The sequence below is a fragment of the Scardinius erythrophthalmus genome (genome assembly GCF_964197995.2).
Source record: "Scardinius erythrophthalmus genome assembly, chromosome: 22".
Classification (NCBI taxonomy): domain Eukaryota; kingdom Metazoa; phylum Chordata; class Actinopteri; order Cypriniformes; family Leuciscidae; genus Scardinius; species Scardinius erythrophthalmus.
The window spans coordinates 28,469,836-28,493,929 of NC_138242.1; the positions used below are offsets into that span (position 1 = coordinate 28,469,836).

Sequence of the window (24,094 nt, forward strand, 5' to 3'; positions counted from 1 at the left end):
GAACTTTTTACTGAAAGTTTTTTTGTGGGGGAATCCAGAACAATTCTTCTATGGCATTGTTGTGGAAACCCCCTTTTAAAACCAGTGAATCACAAGCTAAATGTGGTGTGGTAAATAAAACTAATTATTTCAACCCATGTTTTTAATAATAATAATTCCACAAATACTTCAACAAGACATCCTGCAAAAAATGACCAGAGTAAGAACCAAGTGTGTTCCACAATGTTTGTTTTATTATTCTGAACATATCCCCGGTGTCACATATTCAACTTAATTTGATTATACGTCTTTAAAAAAAGAAAGAAAAACATGAACAGGGAGGAGGGGAAGAAAAAAAAGTTCCTTAGATGCATTACAGGGTGATTTCATTTGTGGCTCTGAAAATGTAGAGACCGTAAGAAAATTGCCACTACATATATTAATTAGCACGATAACTGCCTATTAGTTTTTGCTAATGAAGACTTCAATAAAAAGGTCGTAGCCAACTGAAGCATAAATGAACAACAGCACAACAAACCCCCACCATTCACTGGAATTACAATTTAATTCAATGATTAACTCTGTTAGAGTACCTAAGGATTACAGCAGTGCTTCTAACGTTATAATTACTGAAGTACTAGTTGGTGTTGTAATGAAAGCTACATAACAGCATGCCGTTGCAGTTACAGGTGTGGAGTCGTAAAGCACTGTGGTTAAGCAAGGGCAAGCGTACAGCAAATCTTATCATTAACACACAATCAGTGATTCCTAATGAAGACACCCTACCTCAAACTCACTTGTAAATGATTTTCACAGTACGTCACCTTACGAAGTGTGTAAAACGTTCAAACGCATCCGATAAACTTGTGATGAGCAATTCAAATGTTATGTATCACAACACACACGTATGTTTAGTTACCTTGCAGTGATATGAGGTCAATGGGAGCTAGGTTTGCTGTATAAAATTAATCTATCACTGTAAAAATAAGGCTGTGTCATTCAAAACGATGCAAAACAGCGAGTCGGACACTCTCCGTATCCCGTCCCTGAATGGCAAGGGTTTGCTGCTTTATTCGTACAGTAACATCTCAGCGTATTTCCGCAGCGTGTGATGGACTTGTGTACAAACAGAGTCTGACAGCGGGTTGGAGAGTCACACTTTAATGCACCCGACAGATCCTTGCGCACGGCTTGATTTCAGAACAAGAACAGAGCGTCCGTTTACAACACGCTGAAACAAACTGCGATTGTGTCAAATACAGACATTAAAAATAAAAACCGAACAGAAGAGAAAGTCTACTAGAAGACTACAGGCACACTTTTAGGACCCTTAACGTTTTTGTCAGTGAGGGGTTCAGATTCACACACAAAAAAGTTCTTTAAACGTTAACTTACAACTTACTTTTTTTTCCCTCATTTTTTTTTTTTTTAAATAAGCATGCCATTGTTTATGCATCCTAATTTTGGTGTCCTATTACTTTAACTTAAAAATGAACAGATCTGTGTAAACCTCACCTAGCATGCCTTCTTTCTGCGTCTATGCTGACAGGATTCAGTTCATCAACATAAAGCTTGTGGTCGATGTAAATGGAACTGGAAGAGAGAGATTTGTGCACTCTTGATTTCAAAACAGAACTGAACATGGTGCCACACAATATAAGCATTTTCCTTTCTTTGCTTGTCAAGCTAAACTATTCAAAATGTCCAATTGTGCTCCTGCAGCGGAGACTGTTTGAGTGTGGAGTGAGCAATAGTTTTGTTTTTTCTTTTTCTAAGAGAGTAAGGTTTAAGACAGAGGGTCATAACAATCATTTACAATTAATTGCTGTACGTCTGTCCTTCCGGCGGTTGAGGAAGCTTCATATTCTCTTTGGACATCATAAGACGCCTTAGCTCTTGAAGAACGACTTTAATGCTATATGAGTTTTGCCATTTTGCTAGAATTGGTATGCTACGTGCATCCACCTGGAACAAAAAGAGACAGAAAGAAAGGGAGAAACATGCAGATATGAGTTACATGATTTAAGATTCAAGAGTCAATTTGCATTGCACAAATCATGTCACAAAATTAAATAAAGAATAAACAGGATTTATTAAAGAAATGTTTTTTTGGGTTGAGATATGTCAAGAGCATTTGTGACAATTTCAATTTGTTCTAAAGAAAGAATGGTGGTTATAGTAACCCACAATAAAAATACTCAAGTCGGACAGTAAACATTGAATAAAATACGCAGTTTTAAAAGCCACAAGATTTAAACGTTGTACTTGTTGGTAGGAAACTCATTATTATATTGGTAGCACAATCAAAAGTTTCACATTTCTATTTTCAGACTAACCTGTAACTCATATTGGTAGGGTTACTGTAAGTGTGATATTTGCATAAAAAACTGAAGGATGAGACGAAACTATGAAAAAAATGTCACAAATGCAATCGATACAGCTCAACTCCAACCCAAAATTAGTCAATGGTCTTAGATGAAATTTTACGGAAAAAATCTTTACCAACAAGCTAAAAAGGAAAAAACAGTAACAGGTTAAACTAGAAAAGCAAAGTGGTCGAAGTCATTTGTAATGACATGCAAAAAAACAAAATGTTCCTATATCCACGGATCTTACACATTTTCTATTTCAAAAGGCTCAAATTTCCACATCTCTCTGTAGATTTTTCAGACCGTATTTAACGTAAATGGTTCTTACAGCATTATATTTGGTATATAGTTCAGTCTTCTTTAAATATTTTTATTTACTCTGTTTTTCTATTTACTCTGTTTTTCTATTGGTTGTCTCAAAGTGATACCATGCTCTTATATGATGACAAGAAACCTAAAACGCTTTATAAATGGCATATATTCACATCTGACACATCGGTTAGATACTGTAAATGTGGTTTGATGTGGCATGATCACCAAACAGCCTGAGTGAAGTTCAAAAGAGACTCACTCACGAAAAAGACAGTTTTGGGAAATTAAAAGGTGCGCCTTGAATTCATTCAGTCATGTTCGACAATGATCACTAAACTTTTGCCATTTAAACACAGAGCTTGAATGATAAACGTATTTTTAGAAATTCTTAATTGTAGAAGACTTTATTTTTTCCATACTTATCCAAACCTGGAAATTACTCATCAAATTGCATACTTATCCGAACTGCGTAGGAACCCTGTGTAACACTTTTCCACTTAAGGGATCGGAGTGACGCTAATCAAACTGCCCAATAAAAAAAATGATCAAACAGGCCTAAATCTCCTGATGTGCCAGATGATTACGTTTTATCATGACTATAAAGTTTAGGGTAGCTTGGGGTAAGATGTGTCACTGGATGTAACGCCCCCTTAATCTAGCAACAGGAAACAAGAAACTATTTCCAATGCTTCCTTCTCATTTCAGTTGAAAACAGGCATCCTTATATAATTAGCTGTATGTGTTTGTTTTACTTTTATTTTATTTTTTTCTTGCCTAGAGGTATATTTAAAGGGATAGTTCACTTTGAAATAAAATTTTGGTATGTTTTAGCTTACCTCAAGGGCATCCAAGATGTAGGTGTCTTTTTTCCGCAGTAGTTTCAATTTTGATATTTTTAAGTCAAACCATCTTTGTCTGTCGGTCATATAATGCAGGTCTATGGTCACTGTCTCAAAGAGTATGCACAGAGTCCAAATTAAAACAATTCCCCATCGTCCAAATGAAACAATTCCCCATCGTAAGTACACATTGATGGCCTAAGACACGAAACGAGCGGTTTGTGTGAGAAAACGAACAGTATTTATAACGTTTTTACCTCTTGTACACAACCACGTCCAAGTGATCTGAGGGCGTGCGCTTCCTGCTGTGTGACGTGTATGCAGACTGGTGCATAGATATATATACACTAGATGTTGCCTTGTCTACGGCAGTTCATTGGAACGAATGTCTTTAAGGCGACATCTAGTGTGTAAGAGCTAAAAACGATATAAATACTGTTCGTATTCTCACACAAACCGCTCGTTTCGTGTCTTAGGCCATCAATGTGTACTTACGATGGGGAATTGTTTAATTTGGACGATGGGGAATTGTTTTAATTTGGACTCTGTGCATGCTCTTTGAGACAGTGACCATAGACCTGCATTATATGACTGTCAGACAAGAACGGTTTGACTTAAAAATATCAAAATTGAAACTACTGCGGAAACAAAGACACCTACATCTTGGATGCCCTTGAGGTAAGCTAAAACATACCAGAATTTAATTTCAAAGTGAACTATCCCTTTAATATAAAAGTGACAGAGCTGTTTGTTTCAACAAATTAGCTTGCAAAATGACAGCATTTTGGTCTGGGATTTAGTTAATCTTAAACCAATATACTTCCACTTGGCAAACAGCACAAAAATCTTAAACAGACTATCGCATATTTGGAGCGATCATTAAGAAAAACACACAGAAGAGAATTAAAAAATGATATCAATCCTCTGTGGTGCAATAAAACGTTTAATTTTCTGCGTCTCCTTTTGTATTCGGTCTCCAGCTGAATCTCATTAGACATGTTTGAGATTCATTATTGGTTCTGCTTAGGCAGGCACAGTGAGAAACGTCCCTCCTCTGCAGTGCTGATGTGACTCGAGTGACTCTTTTCTGCATCCGTGTGAAAATAACTGCAACCTCACATTTCTCTAGTTTGCAGTAAAATGATCTCAAACATAACAGACAACAGGGTTACAATAACAGTCATAAAAATGATTCAACTTACCATCCCATTGGAATTATTTATTCCATTCATGCTAATTTTTGTAACAAATCTAACATTCGGTGGTAATTCGGGATATTTAGGTCCGCACTCCACTTTCAGGCTGTATATCCTGTTTTCGTAATTAGTCTGAGAAATAAGGAAAAAGTCAAAGGTTAAAGCCGAAATGCCAAGCGGAACATGAAAGTGAGAGGATAACAAACTCATCAAAGACTCATCAAAGAGAATAGACCTACACAACTCGAAGAAAAAATACCACACTTCACATGATGACGTAATGTTTTTCAGTATTCTATACGATGGTGGACTACAGACGGAAACACATCTCACTTAACTTTCAGTTTTAAATGATGGTCTATCAAACAGAAAGGAATTTATCAATTTTATCCACTCAAAATGACCTTGTAATTTCGTGCTAGCTGAATAGTTTTAATGCAAAAGAAATCCGAAACAATTCTGTTTAGCAAAATACAAGGCTATATGTCTTTATCTAAAATTGTCTGTTTAATAACACTATTATTATGGAGAATCTCATAAAGAAATGTGTAGTTCATATTCCACTTCAAAATCAACACTAATTAAATTTAATTATATTAATTAATCTTAATTAATATAATTAAATTTAATTAGTGTTGATTTTGCACAGAGACATTATTTTCATAATTCAGCTTAATTCTCATTCCTGTAGAGTGAAAACAATTATTTTATTAAAATCAGCATAAATTTAATGGTAACACTTTACAATAAGGTTCCTTTATTAAACATTAGTAAATGTATTAACTAACAATGAGCAATACATTTACTACTGTTTTTGTTAATCTTTGTTAATGTTAGTTAATAAAAATAAAGCTGTTCTTGTTTGTTCATGTTAGTTCACAGTGCATTAACTAATGTTAACAAGATTTTAATAAAGTATTAGTAAATGTTGAAATTAACATTAACAAAGATGAACAAATGCTGTATAAGTGCAGTTCATTATTAGTTAATGTTAACTAATGTAGTTAACTAATGAACCTTATTGTAAAGTGTTACCAATTTAATTTATAACAAAAGTGCTTAATTGTCATGAAAGTAATGTCATTGCAAATGGTGCTAAAATATGATTTATTATCTTTATGCAAAATATCTATAATTTTCGGGTGAAATGTGACCTAGACAGGTGTCATTAAGCAAATTAAACAAAATCACAGTATACCACGAAGCCAGAAGCAGGCCATATTTCCAGCCCAATAAATAATGCTGCCAGTTTGAACAAATATATAAACCACTAAAGAAGGTTTTCATGGCATGCATCTTTATCTTTAATCTACACCGCCAGCTGTCACGCATCAGGCTGGATAGTATGAAGACGTGCTGTTTACTACTGTCCAAGATTTCAGTCACGCTATAAAATAGTTTAACAGCGGAAACGCAAAAAAAAGAAAGAAGAAGCCTGATTTCTCAACACGACATTTGAAGAATGTAATAATTTTGTCAGATTAGTCATCCGGATCATTGTCATTTAACTGCTACATAAACATGGTTAAACAGTGGACATACTCGTGCAGGTCCGATGATCATGCCCGTCCACCGTGTGAGAGTCATATCCTCATCATCCTCCAGACCCCAGCTCACTGTCCCATCACCGACACCCTTCTGTCCTTCCTCAAGCTCTTCCAACAAACGAAAATTGCGAGGGACTTTAACTCCTGCAAGAACACAAAGACAATTCATTACAGGCAATGCCTCTCGGACTAGTCGGTAAAACTCTGTTCGCAGTATTATAATTTCACATGCAGTTTTTAAGATCTCGTATTAAAGGTGCTCTAAGCGATGTTGGGTGACGTCACTTCTTGTTGACGTTCAAAGTAGGGGTGTCCATGGTTAACCGATTAACCGATTAACCGTTAAAAATTGCGTAACCGAGTGAAACATTTTGCTCGGTTAAGTGGCGTCAATGGTGTGCATTGAATTTAGTTGTAATACATTTTTGCACCGCCAGAGACCGCTAGACCAGTTTTCTAATATGAAGCGGGCAAAGAAAGCGCGCGTCCGAGAATGAAGGCTGTGCGCGAGCCAGAAACAAATATAGTCAGTCAGTATCCGCGCCACTGATCGCAGCACAATAATATCTGTCTGCAGAGCCGCAGAGCCACAGCTTTACACCAGCAGTTTTACCCCGCGCATGCGCAGTTTCATCACAACAGTTTTACCCGCAGAGTCCGTTTACCGTTACATTAACCCATACAATTTGTATTATGCATTTCCTAAACATGTACTTGCTAATCAAACACTTTATATGAACAAACTACTAATCTATAAAACACAATCGGTCTTCCGACCTTTTACTGTGTTGATATGCGCGAGGGAGAGAGAGCAATACAGCGCTCGTGTTGTTTGAAGGCGGTGAGAGTGCGCGCGCGCGCGGCCGGGGCTCTCTCACTGTTTGTTCTTATGCGCCCTGTCCACTGATCTAAATAATTAGTTGTTACGACGACTTATTTGTTCCCTCGTTTTAATAAATCGTGGACACGTTGAACTATTTCCCTCCCTCATTTTGATTTAACGTGGCCAAAAACAGTTTTATACTATTAATTAGTGAATGCTAAAGACCTATATTTTGTGAATTGGTGAATATTCAGGTGAATTATTTCGTGGCCACGAATTAATAATAATTATTAAACTGTTTTTCGTCCCTGTGAAGATAGCTCTTCAGTGAAGGCCGACTACAGCTTTTTATTCCTTTTTTTTTGTGAATTGGTGAATATTTATCAGTATCAGGTGAATTGTTGTGGCCACGAATTAATAATACCTCAGCACGTTTTACAAGCCCCTTCTCGATCGCAGCGGCAACGAGCACTTTGATCACTTGATTTAAAAAACAAAACATTTCAGCGCTAGATCGCCTAAAAAAAAAAAAAAAAAACGAACGAAATGAATGCTCTGCTAGTTAACTGAAGATGTTTTGTTTATTTGTATTGGTATTCATGCCGCGAGATGTTTCAAAAGTGGTGACAATATCGACCTTAGAAAATAGTGGTGGGGACATGTCCCACCCGCAAATTTTGCCTATCTCGGGGTTGCGGCGCGCACACTATGGTTAACCGAGTATTAACCGCTAAGGGCCTCGGTTAACGGTTAATGAAAAACTTGAAAACGTGCAGCCCTAGTTCAAAGTATTGTCAAAAAAAACGGAGGCTAGCTCGACCCTCCCTCCTCCTCATCCATAAATTCGGGACTTTGTGCGTTCCTTCTCCTTTTTCCCTCTTCTTTGCTATTTGTTCATCGGAACGTCGTCTCTTTGGTCGTGTGTCGGCCATATCAAAGTTCAAGAGAATATAATTCTAATGTTAGTCGTTGTCTAGGACATCTCTCCTCTAGCTAACTTCCCTCTTCATGCTTCTCTCTCCTCCACTCCCCACACCCCCCTTCATGTGCACGTGCACTAACCCCCAAATCATTCTTGTCGGTTATTGGCTGGAACACTGTTTGTTATGTTTCGTGGTCCAGGCTGGGCCAGTTTGTTTTTGTTGCCGTTTGAGGAGCCTGGGCTGTCTACAGAGACCGCGTTTTTTACAGTGTGTTCAGTAGGGGTGGTTAATCTGTCTGATTTCCCGATTCGATTCGATTACGATTATTGAAGTCCCGATTCGATTACAGTCGATTTTCGATTATTAACGATTTTCGATTAGCGATTATTGATTTTCCAGTTCACAACAGTAAACAAAAATACACTAAGTGATTGCAGTATTAAAAAAAGTCAGCTGCTGAATTACTTAACTCTTTTATTGAGTAACAACTCAAAGCACTTTCTGTGTCGTGTAGTTATAACTTCAGAATTATTTGTATGTAGCTTATGTTCTGTAGAACACAGAAATGAATACATCACATTGTGTTGTGACTCATCAAGTTGAACCAAACTAGCTTTTAATACAATGTTGGTATGAGCCACCACAGTATTTTACAAATATAAAAAATAACACAAAGTGAAAATAAAGTGGCATTTTGGCGTTAATATTGAAACGACAGTTACCATGGTGAATACACAATACTAACAAGAACTGTTAATGAAACATGGAAACTGCTCCTGGTGAATAGAATGAAAATCATGCCTGCATGCAAATCCTTCTCAGCTAACACACGACGTACCAGTAACGTGATTTATTGGTATTTTACTTTTATTTCATGACTTACTAATTTACAACGTAACAACGTTGCATGCTCGTAGTTTCCTTTGCACTTTGCACTATACAGTGAAGCGATACACGGCGCGCCCCTCCGCATTTGCGCGTGCAATTGAAGAGTGTGCGCTACGAGTACAGTATAACGGCTGACAGGACAGGAACGTCCGTTTTTCTGAGGTGAAATACTTTTTATTTCAGCGTACACATACGTCACTGCCTGGTAGTTCCTATACTGTGCTGGGTTTTCTGAAGTAGTTGTGATTCGCCTCTCATAACATAACATGCTCTAAATGCACGCAGAGTGGATTTTTTTTTTATTTTTTTTTTTATAAAAAATCGATTTTTGAAAATTTGATAATCGATTCATACTCGTCCATAACATACTCGCGATTAATCAATAATCGATTTTTTTCACCACCCCTAGTGTTCAGGGGACAGGCAGCTAGCGGATAGTGAGGAGATGTTTGCTGTATGTGACAAAAAATTTCGGCCTAAAAAACACGTGACATCGCTTAGAGCACCTTTAATCGAGAGATATCTCAATTAAAAAATTCTCTAAAATTTTAAAAAGTAAAAACAGAATTGAACGAGGCGGGATAGTAAGGTGAATCTTTAATTTTACAGTTTTTTGTATATTTTTACAAACATTTCAGACAGTTGCGTTTTCATTTAATATGCAATCAACATGTTTTCCTTTATTCGTGGATGAGCAAAACCTCTTATTTGAGGTATATTTGATGTGTATTTGATGCACTGGCTGGGAAAACAATTTGATTTAATTATTTTTCAAACAAAACAATGACTGTATGAGGGATCTCACTGTCTTCTTCAATCTTCATAAACAGAATAGAACAGAACCGTCTGATCAGCCAAAGACACAAAATAATAATGTAACTAAGCACATTTAAGTGCATGTCACACAAAATCTGTGCAGTTTCAAATATAACATGTTAATAAACTGCATTTCAACACTGATTAGCGTTCTAGTGTTTTCATAGATACTCTAGCGATGACAAAGTTGAGGTACGAGATTTGCAAGTTCAGGTGAGAGTCTAAACGAAACACTAAATCACTCATCCGTGAATGATTCAGGAAATGACACCCATTCTCTATCATGGTTTCTCACTTCCTCAAAATCTCAAGGCCAAGACGAATATCTCAATATATTTCTGACAAAAGATCGGCTGATGCATCTGACCTTAAAATATGTGAACATACACATTTTAAACTTCATTTACATGCATCTTATTCTGTGTCAAGATGTGCAAATGCAATGCAATCTTCTCGAAAGATCCAAGTTAACGTTTAAAGACATGTTTAAGATGTGCTGTTCTTTCCATATAAACTCTAAAAATGTCATTTGAAATTAATAAATGAGATCTGCTCTAATTTGCAGCTACATTCAATAGTAAAAAAAATATAATGAATTTCTCAAATTATCTGAGATTTAATGGGTCTCCTTGAGTTTATATGTATAAATCAGCCCCTCATTTTATTATGAAATGGCTTTACACGAGAGTGTAAATGAGTGTGTTATATATATATATATATATATATATATATATATATATATATATATATATATACACAATCATTACGCACTTTTCCATATACTTATCTTTAAAAGGTTTAAATGACTATGTGAGGCTGTTTTAACCTGCTCAGGTTCTGGTTTGACACATAATTACACATCAGTTAAAGGCCCGTTTTGTCACGGCACTGGACGGAACCAGCAGCAGCACGCGCGTCAATGCTCCGCCTCGCCTCACATTTGCACCGATACACCCGCCCAACTGCAACATACAGCATTATATCAATGCCTCGGTACCCTATAAAAGCACAATTATTCTCGATGTGTGCCTATATTATTCCTTAGCTGATAACATAAAATAAATCTGATGTTATTTTTAAACTACAAGTCTGTTTGTGGGCCGTTAGCTCGATGCTAACACACACACACACACACAGATCAAACTGCACACAGGTCTGTTAAGTGAAGTAAATAAAGGCATATGAGCACGGGAAACCTCTCGGATAATGCATATGGGATTGTGAAGCATGTGCTTGGCGCTTCAGGTTTTAAAAAACGGCCGCGGAGGACCGCGAGGGTTGAGGAGATTGTGAGACTAACCTGAGGAGGCCGCCATCTTCTTCTGCCCGAATCCAAAAGCATACGAAAGCGTGACGTCGACGGGTCATGTGACTAATGCGCGCAGTGCTGTAGTAAGAGACGAGGGGTGTGGCTCCACTGCGAAGATTTTTTAAAATATATAATTTATATGACACTAGACCACACAATTATATCACAGTATAACATTTAAAGCCATTTGAGTTAAGTTTAAGTACTTTAACTATTATGTCTTTAGCATGTTGTCATGTTTAGGTGGAGAAAATGCTTTAATTGGTAACGTAGTAATTTGTTAATCTCAGTCTCAAATACTAAATGTACACATTATATACATTTCATAAGATGGTTAAGTTGACACCATTTATTTTCATCCTGCTATGTATCCGGCCAATTTTATTGCCATTGTATAAATAATCCAGCTATATTTGATAACTCATGAAAACTATTCAATGCTTGACTTCCCGTGTGTTTATTTGTCCCACTATACACTGTAAGCTGTTTAGGTTTTGCAGCTTGTTTAAGCCATTCTTTGGTTTTAACTTTACAAACACCAGTGGAAAGTCAATGCGACTGATTTAGGTCAGTGAACTGATGCTTTGCATTTATGTAAATAACAGCTATAAACCACACTATTTACAAAATCTTCTCTTGAACAACAAAACTCATTTATTGCATCCAGAAAGGCTCCATACATATGACTATTAACAATAATTGCTCTATAGAAAAAGAAAACAGGACAAAGCAAGTAAAAAAAGAAGAAACAGCAGCCAGGCATAGTAAGCATTCACAGAAGCCGAACAGTCTTTCCTGTGACGGTCAGATAATCTTCATCAGCGAGTGCTCTGAGGGCCTCATCAAACATGTCCTTAGTAATGGCCTGAAATTGGAGGAAAACATTTTAAGTTAAGATTTATAGTTGGATTATCTTATACGTTATTAGAATTATTAAAATAATAATAAGAAAAAGCATACCGCTTCTGACTGGCCACGAAGATCGTCAAACAACTGTTGGTACTTCATAGCTGGTGTTTTGCCCTTTGATTGGATGAGCTTCTTCAGGGCCTGAGCCACTTCCTCCTTGCGCTTGCGTGCTGTAGCACTCATACCTGTACAGAAACAACCAATCAAAACCATCAGACTCTCTAATTTGCATGACATTCACAGGTACTAGTTAAGAGATGATTGGTCAAACTGAGGATCAGCGCTGATTATCTTATTTTTTTTACAGAATGTTGCAGAGCTTATTATAAATTATTAATCATTAATACATGCTGTGTTCTTTTCATGACGTGTCTCGGAGGAGAGTGGGACTAAACATCATCCACAACTGACTGCTAACTTGCACTTTACATTTTTTTTTTTTCATTCCAGAAGCCGTTTTACTCGGATATACATCACAATAGAAAAGACTAATGCAACTTCCATTTCATGCAAATTTTAAAAGGGTAATAACAATAATTATTATTATTAGGGCTGTTAATTTAATGGGTTAAATAACTTAGTTATGGGAAAAAAATAACGTTAAAATTATTAACGCATTTACCGCCCGAGACCGACGCATGTCATCTAAGTTTGTGTGTAATAAATTCTGTTGAGCTTTTTTTTCTAAAGCTACTTTTTGTAATGTCTTTTTGATGCTTTTCTCATATAACACAATAATGATTTATCTTTTGGTCAGCAAAATTTGACGTGCGATTAATTCGATTAATTAATTGCCACATTGTGAAATTAATTAGATTACAAATTTTAAAGGGGTGGTATAATGCCCTTTTCACAAGATGTAAAATAAATCTCTGATGTCTCCAGAGTCTGTTTTCCCACAGATATTTTTATATAGCATGTTAAAGTTGTCACTTTTTGAGGGTGAGCAAAAACACAGTTTTGGTGTATGTTCCTTTAAATGCAAATGAGCTGCTGCTCCCGGCACAGGGGGCGGAGCTTCAACAGCTTGTGTTTTTACCTCACACAGACATGCACAAACCAAAGCTAGAAAGATGGAGAGACTCAAGAAGTGACAACATGTAGACAATTTCTGAATGGTTATTTGATGAATTTATGTAGCTTATGTGTAGTTATCTTCTAGTCATTGATTAGCATATTCTGTCATGATAATAGGCTTGTTTGACTTGAACCGGTGCTGCACAGACCGATCGGTTTATGACATCAAAGTACCGCGAGAGCAATTCAAAAGCATAAGGAGCGGTCTACTTTCTATTCACTCTAATTCAACATTACACTAACTAAAGTTAGCAAAGTGAAATCATAATCAACCACCCCTTTAATCGCTTGACACCCCTATATATCTGTACAAGCATGATGAGACCATGTGACTCAACCCGACCAGTACAAACAGTTGTCTGACTGTAACTCGTACCTGTGGTGAGGATGGAGATATCCACGAATCCTGTCCTGGGATCAGTGGCGGACTGTTTCAGGGCCTCTCTGTGTAGTCTCTTGGCTTCCTCCACGTCGATGGTTTCAACTTTGCTTGAGAAACGTACTTTAGCGTGCGCTTCAGCAAGTCTGATGAGAGACTCCAGCTGACGGGGGTACGCGGACACCATACCTCTACCGCTGCCGATCTTCCGCATGTCTACATAGGCCTGCAAGGGTCAAAATTCAAAATTGCAAACATTAATATTACACATGTAATACTATGTTACTGCAGGTGCCTTGACCTATGTTGTGTTTATATACCTCAATAAGGGCCTGACTAGCTTCCTCGTTGAGTCGGGGATGCACAGATGTACGAGCAAAGGCGATGTAGTCTTTCAGCACGGCCATGTCCAGATGCTCCTCTTCAATCTGCTCTTCACTCTGATAATACAGAGACACGAGATGGTGTGCGAGACGTCTGTCATACGCCTCGTCCTGAGGGTCCAGCATTAGGAAGATCAAATCAAACCTAAGAACAATAGATTTTTCAGAGAAACGCTTGGATGAGGCAACAAAAACCTGGGGGTTTCAACATTGATAATATTAAATGTTTCTTGAGCATCAAATCAGCATATTAGAATGATTTCTGAAGGATCATGTGACACTGAAGACTGGGGTAATGATGCTGAAAATTCAGCTTTGATCACAGGAATAAATTACATTTCAAAAATAAGTTACTTTTAATTGCAAAAATATCAGAATATTAGTGTTTTTACTGTATTTTTGATCGAATAATTGCAGCCTTGGTGAGCAAAAGAGACTTATTTTGAATGTAGCTCACAATCAAATCTAATCTTGATGGATAAAACTTCTCTCCCTACCTTACATCCCACTCAATTTTCAGAAATTGATAGAAATGCATAACGTTATGGACATTAACTGTTGTAAATACTGTTATGTTTTATTTTTTACCTGGACAGAAGTGTGTGAGGCAGCTGGATGTTTTCTATAGTCGTCTTTTTGGGGTTCCACTGAGACTCCACCGGATTGGCTGCGGCGAGGACGGAGGTCCGAGCATTAAGCTGGCAAATGATCCCAGCCTATGACACACAAAACTTTATTATCCATCCTAACAAAATCATTCACTCAATCACAAGTTATTGTTTAAGCATCTCACCTTGGCAATAGAGAGCGTTTGCTGCTCCATGACTTCATGCAGCACAGATCTCGTGCTGTCGCTCATCTTATCAAACTCGTCGATGCAGCAGATGCCGTTGTCACTGAGCACGAGCGCTCCGGTCTGCAGAACCAGCTGCCGGGTTTCCGGGTCCTTCATCACATAGGCTGTGAGGCCGACGGCGCTGGATCCTTTCCCGGACGTGTACTGCCCGCGAGGAACGAGGTTATACACGTACTGGAGCAGCTGGGATTTACTGGTACCCGGATCGCCACAAAGCAGGATGTTGATCTCTGCGCGGAAGTTCCCGCGGCCCGTCTGAGTGAAGTCCTTACGGGTGCCACCAAATAACTGCAACAGGATGCCCTGAAAGAAATGCGTACCATCAACTCACATCCTGAGAAACGTTTAACTGTTGTAAGAAACAAAAGACGAGGCAGGCTTAACCAGTAACAATTAAAACGCACTTTCTTGATGTCCTCGTGTTCGTAGATGCTGGGCGCCAGGGCAGAGGACAGGCGCTCGTAGACGTCCGGTTTTGCGGCCAGTTCTTTGAGAATGGCGACTCTGTCTTTAGTGAAGAGTTTCTGGTCACCGTCCTCGTCCAGTCCATGAAGACGCTTCTCATCTGTCTTGCGGAAGTGAATGGCGTCGATGTGGGTTTTGTACACAGACTTCACCTGGCTCTGTCGTGGGTTCAGACGCATAGGGGCGGCTCTGTAAATGCCTGAGGAGAATAACAGACATGATGGTTAGTCTTCACAAAATACCAATTCTTTCATTATACAAAAGGTTTTTACCTTTTTTTTACCTTTATTTAAGAAAAATAAACTTTAAGCCTAAAAAAAACAAAACAACTCTATGCAATCATGCTCTCTCTCTCTCTCGCTCTCTCTCTATATATATAGTGCATGGAGCATATTAGAATGATTTCTGAAGGATCATGTGACACTGAAGACTAGAGCAATGGCTGATGAAAATGTATATTAAAATCGAAAAACATTATTTTAAATAGTAATAATATTTCACAAAATTAGTGTTTTTTCTGTATTTTTGTACAAATAAATTGCAGTCTTGGTGAGCAGAAGAGACTTCTTTCAAAAACATAATTTACTCATCAGCTAACAACATTAAAGGGATAGTTCACCCAAAAATGAAAATGCTGTCATTTACTCACCCTCGCGTTGTTCCAAACCTGTATGAGTTTCAGTCTTTTGTTGAACACAATGATATTTTAAAGGAACACTCCGACTTTTTGGGACTTTAGCTTATTCACAGTATCCCCCAGAGTTAGATAAGTCCATACATACCTTTTTCATTTCTGTGCGTTCTGTAAGTGTTATTTGACGCACCCACCGCTAGCCTAGCTTAGCACAAAGACTGGATGTAAATGGATAAGGTAGCATACTAATCCCAATAAGTGACAAAATAATGCAAACATTTTCCTATTTACATGTTGTGATCTGTATAGTCACAGCGTGTACAAATAACAAGGCTATATGAGACAGAGACCATTTTTAATCGTATAAATACTGGGAACTATATTCTCACTAGGCGTAGGAGCACAGCTACTTGGGCGGAGAGGCTACTTCGGCGGAGTGATTAGCTCAGCACACGAGACGCCCTGTTGATGGTTCCGTAAACAAAGTAGCCACTCCGCCCAAGTAGCTGTGCTCCTACGCCTAGTGAGAATATAGTTCCCAGTATTTATACGATTAAAAATGGTCTCTGTCTCATATAGCCTTGTTATTTGTACACGCTGTGACTATAGAGATCACAACATGTATATAGGAAAATGCTTGCATTATTTTGTCACTTATTGGGATTAGTATGCTACCTTATCCATTTACATCCAGTCTTTGTGCTAAGCTAGGCTAGCGTTGGTGGGTGCGTCAAATAACACTTACAGAACGCACAGAAATGAAAAAGGTATGTATGGACTTATCTAACTCTGGGGGATACTGTGAATAAGCTAAAGTCCCAAAAAGTCGGAGTGTTCCTTTAAAGAATGTTGGTAACCAGACATTTGACGGCACCAGTTGTCTTCCATAGACACTCTTTCCTACTATAATAATAATAATAATTCATTACATTTATATAGCGCTTTTCTCGACACTCAAAGCACTTTACATAGAAGGGGGGAATCTCCTCAACCACCACCAATGTGCAGCATCCACCTGGATGATGCGACGGCAGCCATATTGCGCCAGAACGCCCACCACACACCAGCTTACTGGTGGAGAGGAGACAGTGATGAACCCAATCAGTATATGGGGAGGATTAGGAGGCCATGATGGACAGAGGCCACTGGGCAAATTTGGCCAGGATGCCGGGGTTACACCCCTACTCTTTCGAAAGACATCCTGGGATTTTTAATGACCACAGAGAGTCAGGACCTCGGTTTAACGTCTCATCCGAAGGACGGTGCTCTTTTGGCAGTATAGTTTCCCCGTCACTATACTGGGGCATTAGGACCCACACAGACCACAGGGTGAGCACCCCCTGCTGGCCTCACTAACACCTCTTCCAGCAGCAACCTGGTTTTTCTCAGGAGGTCTCCCATCCAGGTACTAACCAGGCTCAACCCTGCTTAGCTTCAGTGGGCAACCAGTCTTGGGCTACAGGGTGATATGGCTGCTGGTTATGGAAGTCAATGGCTACCGTCAACTGTCTGGTTACCAACATTCTTTAAAATATCATTGTTTGTGTTCAACAGAAGAAAGAAACTCATACAGGTTTAGAACAACTTGAAGGAAAGTGATGACAACATTTTAATTTTTGGGAGAACGATCCTTTAGCACTACTGTTATACAAGACCACATAAAGCTTAAATAAAAACAAGACGGTACCAGTGATGTTTATTCTGTCTCCAGGTTGCACTTTGTCCACCAGGTCATTGTGAGCGTAGACGACTGTGGTGTGGGGCGTCTGACCGGCGGGCATGTCCTCTGGAGATTCCTGCAGTTTTATCTATCAGATACATAAAAAACCCCAGAAAAGTCCCCATTAATGCTTGCCTTCATAATTGGTCTCAATTTTTGTTTTGGTCAACTAGTAAACAAATGCCATTACAGAAGAAACCCTTTCTTAACCAGCATGATATGTGCAAAAAACACACAACCTCAACAGCACTATTAAGTTAAGTTGATAAATGAAAACAGAACAGGAATGCCAGTACCAGTCACATGGTCACATTTATAATGTAATACTTGTGGAGACCACTAGTATAAAAAGAAATACACTAAAAATCCCAACAACTACTCACCATTTGTTTGTCTGAAAAGGCCGAGCGGTTGTGCACCAGAGCCATGCTGTGTGTGGTGTTGCAGTTGCGGCAGACGGCAGGCTCAGCGATGCGTCCGCGGTCCACCTCCACACGCGTGTTAAACGCACACACCTGACAGCGGAAAAACGCCTCCTGCATCTCAGGGATCAGCTGAGAGGTGCGGATCACCATCCCACTGATAGTGATGAGCTGGTCAATGTCTGAACGGAAACGAGACGACGATGATGTGACGGGTGCTCTCATTTATCAGTAAACATCGTCCCGCTTGCTGGGCTTCTTACCTTCAGGGTTGAGCGCACGCATGTTTCTGGTTTTCACGGCGCTGTAGGGACGCACCTGGATCTGATGCTCCAACACAGAGTCTGGGAAACGTTCAAAGAAGAGCTCATTGACGGCCATATCGAAAGTGGGGATGACTTCCTGTAAGGATAAGAGTGAAAGACTTTCAATAGTCAAAGAGACAAAATAATAAACCAGAGGTTTATGTTTTTAAAGAAAACTCTTCTGCTCACCAAGGTTGTCTTCATTTGATCAAAAATTCAGTAAAAACTGTAATATTGTGAAATTTTATGTTTTTTATTTTAATATTTTAGAATATATTTATTCCTGTGATGCAAAGCTCCAGTCTACAGTGTCACATGGTCCTTCAGAAATCATTCTAATATGCTGATCTGCTGCTCAAGAAACATTTATTATTATCATCAGTGTTGAAAAAAGTTGTGCTGCTTCATATTTTGAGGAAACCCAATTTTTTCAGGATTCTTTGATAAATATAAAGTCCAAATAAACTTTATTTGAAATAGAAATCTTTATTTGAAATAGAAATCTTTTGTAACATTATATTAATATCTTTACTGTCACTTTTGATCAATTTAATGAATCCTTGCGGAATAGAATTACTAATTTCTTTAAAAAAATTAAAATATTAGTGCGTGTTCAGACCTGTAGAGTATGTGCTTTGTTCCGAAACAGGGATTTAAATTGTCACAATGTTGCAATTTCTTCTTGGTTCGGTTCATTTACACAAGGCAACAGACCAACAGCCTGGTTCGTGGGTCAGATTGTTTTCTCACCACAAGCGAACCTCTCCACCTGGTTCAGGTGATCTTGGACCAATTGTTTTGGTGTGAATCTGAGCGTGATTGTAGCGTGTTCAGATATGCCTAAATGAACTGAACTAATGCAGAAAATGCACCAGGTTCCCAATCAAACGCTCCAAATGAGTCTTACTGAAACAAATCTTTTGAACGGTAGTGTCAATGTGTGTATATTGGGCTGATTTCACCTGATGCTGCAATTGGTCTTACCTGCGGATAACAGATCAGCTGGCGGTAGAGATCAGCGTCAAAAGTCTGAATGTGACTGCAGTTCACATTCAACACCGGCTCTCCAACAACACTGATCTGAGAACACAAACAAATCTTCAATATTATTACACAAGAACTGGATATTAAGGATTTTGCATGACCAAACACGAACTACTTCATATCCAAGCGACCAATTGTTACCCCTTTTGAGCCTTTCTAATGAGCACTGCACTTCTCACCTCATCCAGTTTCTGCATATAGAGAGGCTCATTCAGATCCAGACCAGCATTCTCATCCTCTTTGGAGTTGGGGTCTGTGAAATTCTGGAGGAAACGCTGAAAAAACAATACAGATTCTCAAGAAAAGGTCATTTAGCCATGGACAAGACAAGCTTTTTGTCAGCCATCTGTGGATGGGTGTAGTTACTCAGACTTCACACCTGAAACTTCTCCTTGCATGTTCCCACATTGACGTCAGTCCCCCAGATCACCAGCCTCTGTCCCGCGGCTCCGGTCCCCTGTTCACTGCCGGCCACTGCGTCTCCAGACGGCTGAAAATCACCAGATACACACACACACACAAATTATACATATTGATTTTTATGGATATGATTGTTCTGTATTTATATGGATTGAATAGTGTTATTTTAGCATAATATATGCAATCGCAGTTAATTTCTGTATACTATCTATACACTATTATATTTATTAATATTTTAAATTAGCTTTATATTTTTTATATTTTCAGTGTTTATTTTAATTTTAAGTAATTTTGTTATTACGTAATTTTTTTATTCAGTTTTTATTTCCAGTTAGCAATTTTAGTGCTTCAAATTAAACATTTAATTTTTACTTGCAATGGCAACATTTCTCATTTTAGTTTTATTTATTTTACTTTGGCTTTTTTTCCAATGAACAAAAATGTTTTGTTAAAGATAACCCAAACATGGATTTCTGCATTTTTTAACCTTAAATATGACCCATTACAATAGCATTTTTTGCAATGATATATAATCTGTTTAATTTTTGTTTTTTTAATTTGTTGCATTTTTTTAATTTAAATAATAAAATTATCATTTTGAATAATACCAACCACCGTTATTTTTATTTTTGTATAGTCATATTGAATGGGAAAAAAAGTTTTTGTCTTTGATCGCACCCTGATTGAAGCTCATGAACAAACCACAAAAATAAGTCCATACACTTATAACATAGTAAAATATTAACACTTAAGACCACAAATAAATATAATATATATATATATATATATATATATATATATATATATATATATATATATATATATATATATATATATATATATATACACATATATATATATATATATGAGGTTATGGGTTTCAAATTTAAAGGGATAGTTAATCCAAAAATAAATTTTTAAAAATGTTAATAATAATTTAATAATAATTCATTACATTTATATAGCGCATTTCTCGGCACTCAAAGCGCTTTACATGGAAGGAGTGAACTTCCTCAACTATTTAAGAAAAATAATTTTCCAACTATTTCCTACAACAGAAGACTAAAAACTCACACAGGTTTGGAACAACTTGAGGGTGAGTAAATGACAAAATTTTCATTTTTGGGTGAACTATCCCTTGAACAAATAACATGTATTAAAAACTCACCCAGGGAGTCAAAAATGAAAAGATTCAACTCTAAAACTAAATGACAAATAATAAGGACTTTCCCTCACCGGCTCCGAGTGCATGTCGACCTGCGGAGCTTTCCGCACAGATCCCAGGTCGGGCCTCTGCCGGGCCGGTGTCCCGCGGATGCCGCTGCGGGGCGTTCCTTCCACCCTGGAGCTGGGAGTGCCGTACATCAGCGGAGAACTGGCGTCGATCTCACTCTGCAGGACTGGATGAAACAAATCCTGATGTTTAGAGACCTTCCCCCAAATTCAAATACATGGGCAATTCATTTCAATGCAAATATGATGTTGAGTTTGAGTCGTACCAGAGCGTGGAGCCATAGGGCTGGAGAACAGCGAGGCGTCCATGGCTGGAGATGTGGGCATGGGCTGAAGCTCTGTGGATGTGTCATGGGCTCTGGAGCGCTGAGACGGCGGGGAGAGGGGGTCCTCGCTCGCGGCTGCAAACACACAAACCTGGTTAGCAACTGTCAAAGACAAACCTCATGAGAAAATACTAAGAATTAAAAACCACATGCATGCCGGCATATAGTGAACGGTGTGGACTCACGGGTCGGAGGGTCTCTCTTACGGCTCTGAGATGATGGTGAAGACATCTTGACTCAAAACTGAAAAGTTAAAACTCAAAATTAGTGAACTGGAACCACAATTCATTTAATCATTGAATATTACATTATATAAACAATTTAATTTAAACTTAATTTCAGTTGATAAAACTGATTCTAATAGATGCATGTTTAGGTAACACTTTATTTTACAGTGTCCTTGTTGCATGTACTTACCATAGTAATAACAGTAAATTATGCATAATTACATGCAACTAACCCTCACCACACCTAATTCTAAGCCCATAGTACGTACATGTTAATTAATATTACTCAGTACTTAAATATATAATTGCACTGTAACAATGACACCTTAAAATAAAGTTTAGCATATTATACATTATATATATATACACACACACATATATATATACATATTATATAAGTAATTTCACTTAAATGGCAATGAAAATGACCTATTAATTGTCATTTAAGTGAAATTATTGAACTTAAATATACGAGCTTGATAAAAATGTTCATTCTAGAAGAAAATTTCAGATGGCACTTAGAGGCTTTTGCATCTGACCTCTTCATATGTATATATATATATGTATATATATATGTATATATATATGTATATATGTATATATATGTATATATATGTATATATGTATATATATGTATATATATATATGTATATATATATATATATATGTATATATATATATATATATATGTATATATATATATATATGTGTATATGTATATATATGTATGTGTATATATATATGTAAATATGTATATATGTATATATATATATATATATATATATATATATATGTAAATATGTATATATGTATATATATATATATATATATATATATGTATATATATATATATATATATATATATATATATATATATGTGTATATATATATATGTGTATATATATATATATATATATATATATATATATATATATGTGTATATATATATATGTGTATATATATATATATATATATATATATATATATATGTGTGTATATATATATATATATATATATATATATATATATATATATATATATATATATATATGTATATATATACACACACATTAATGACTTATGACTTTTATAGTTATTATAGACTGTCAATATTTTAGTATTGACAATAGGCCTATGATTTTTTTCCCCAAAAGGAAACAAACTGGATCATTATTACATCACTGTGATACCTTTAAGAAAAAATATTAAAAAAAAATAAAAATAAAAACAAACGATCAAAACTATTTTTGCCAACAGACTCTAAAATAATTCTAATGTTTGAATGACTTTCACAGGGAATAAACCAGACACAGACTTCATATTTAAACTACGTGGAAATCAACACAAAAGAAAGTAACTAAGATTAATTATGTAAACACATCTGGGAAATGAATATATGGGTTTTATTAAAAAGGATGAATATTAACTTTGTAACGTTAACAGTGAATGTTAACAGCAGGAGCACGCTGCATCTCATACAATGACATTGCCGAGTCTTTAAACTAGAATACAAAATAAATATTATTTTGAGCGATAACACACGATGTTAACGCCCGGTTGATCAAGATCTTTATCAGGTCCTCGTGATAACAATTACTTTTTTAAAATTCGGTTACTTTATAACACAACAGAGCACTTACCGTTCGCACTGTTTCCCTTCCGATGTGAATGGTGGCGCGAAACTGTCTGTGACGTAAATTTCGCGGGGAAATTTTGACCAACCACGAATAGGCTCCTCACTATCAGTCGAGAGGGGGAGAGAAGTGCGAGACGTGGGTACATAAGTCGTATAAAAATCGTTATTTCTTAGATTACGCAATAAAATTGAAATTACATAGGTTTAAAATGAAACTAAACTATTTTTCAAAAGTTCTTAATCGCAAACTGACAATTATACAATGGTGGCATAAACGAATCCCATCAACTGTTTGGTATAGTCCGACGTTTTCGCGGGAAAGAACATCAACACAGAGTAAATAGAGGCAATTCCTCTGACATCCACTAGATGTCTGTGTGGTTGACAAGATAAAGTGCCTCAATGAGCCAGATGTACTATGTGATTGTAGCATGTGACAATGTTGTATGTAGAACTGTGCGTCCCTTAGAAAACGATTCTCTTTTGATTCCCTTTGCTTTAATCGGACTCTTGTTCCTTTGTTGTATTTTGTAATATTATTTTTGTTGTGAATTTGTATGTTCAATTTGCTACTAAAACAAAACAAAAAACACCTAGATGAAAAGAACAGATGTAGTATTACAGCTCACCTCAGACACTACTACAGCTAATAACAATAATATTAAACCAAAAAATAAATTTTTACTTATTTACTTATTTAGGTATGCTGATAATTGCGCATTAAATTAGTTTTCTCTCACCGATCCTTCCTTGTACACATACATACGCATTCAAACATGTCCTGCAACAAAACGTTTTTAAAGTTCATTTTCAATGCTTTCATTCGTATTTATTTATACATGTTGGTAGTGGCGCATTAAATGACTTTCTCTTCCACACATTCATACGCATTCAAACATGTCCTGCAACAACACCAAGTTCTGACAGCTCTTGAAGCGTCTCTTCTCGTGTGCTGCTGGTAGGCGTTCATGCACACCCGACTCTCCTCAAATAGGAGCCCGGGCGGAACACGTGACTGCCTCTGGACATTCACTGGCTTCTGGAAGGGGGCGTTGAT

General features: G+C 37.1%; 2 protein-coding genes across 3 annotated transcripts; both read right to left on the reverse strand.

Annotated features, from left to right (window-relative positions):
- Positions 1 to 211: 211 nt before the first annotated feature.
- On the reverse strand, positions 212 to 11,086 carry ube2v2 (ubiquitin-conjugating enzyme E2 variant 2). 2 transcript variants are annotated; one of them, XM_081353278.1, is made up of 5 exons: positions 10,993 to 11,086; positions 6,238 to 6,386; positions 4,702 to 4,827; positions 1,796 to 1,944; positions 212 to 1,572 (listed from the first exon to the last, which is right to left on the reverse strand). In XM_081353278.1, the coding sequence occupies exons 1-4, from the start codon at positions 11,006 to 11,008 to the stop codon at positions 1,798 to 1,800; spliced, it is 438 nt and encodes a 145-aa protein (XP_081209404.1). In that variant the 5' UTR covers positions 11,009 to 11,086; the 3' UTR covers positions 212 to 1,572; positions 1,796 to 1,797. The 2 variants fall into 2 exon arrangements, with proteins under 2 accessions (XP_081209404.1, XP_081209403.1); XM_081353277.1 differs by having other exon boundaries at positions 212 to 1,944; positions 10,993 to 11,056.
- A 358-nt stretch (positions 11,087 to 11,444) lies between these two features.
- Positions 11,445 to 23,988, reverse strand: mcm4 (minichromosome maintenance complex component 4). The gene is made up of 17 exons (XM_081351992.1): positions 23,042 to 23,988; positions 21,360 to 21,417; positions 21,115 to 21,249; positions 20,852 to 21,015; positions 19,575 to 19,685; positions 19,375 to 19,470; positions 19,136 to 19,231; positions 18,110 to 18,248; positions 17,808 to 18,028; positions 17,392 to 17,512; positions 15,010 to 15,269; positions 14,543 to 14,908; positions 14,338 to 14,465; positions 13,687 to 13,894; positions 13,364 to 13,592; positions 11,962 to 12,095; positions 11,445 to 11,866 (listed from the first exon to the last, which is right to left on the reverse strand). The coding sequence occupies exons 2-17, from the start codon at positions 21,403 to 21,405 to the stop codon at positions 11,774 to 11,776; spliced, it is 2,547 nt and encodes an 848-aa protein (XP_081208118.1). The 5' UTR covers positions 21,406 to 21,417; positions 23,042 to 23,988; the 3' UTR covers positions 11,445 to 11,773.
- Between the last annotated feature and the right edge of the window lie 106 nt (positions 23,989 to 24,094).

Bases quoted from the DNA above. Each gene is read 5' to 3' on its own strand.
- ube2v2 (XM_081353278.1), bottom strand. The intron at 4,828-6,237 runs GTATGTCCACTG...CTTATTTCTCAG, and splicing joins TGATCATCGGACCTGCACGA to ACTAATTACGAAAACAGGAT. The intron at 1,945-4,701 runs GTAAGTTGAATC...TTTTTGTTCCAG, and splicing joins TAAATAATTCCAATGGGATG to GTGGATGCACGTAGCATACC.
- mcm4 (XM_081351992.1), bottom strand. From the start codon at position 21,405: ATGTCTTCACCATCATCTCAGAGCCGTAAGAGAGACCCTCCGACCC. The intron at 19,232-19,374 runs GTGAGAAGTGCA...TTGTGTTCTCAG, and splicing joins ATATGCAGAAACTGGATGAG to ATCAGTGTTGTTGGAGAGCC. The intron at 15,270-17,391 runs GTACCGTCTTGT...TATTCTCCTCAG, and splicing joins AGACAGAATAAACATCACTG to GCATTTACAGAGCCGCCCCT.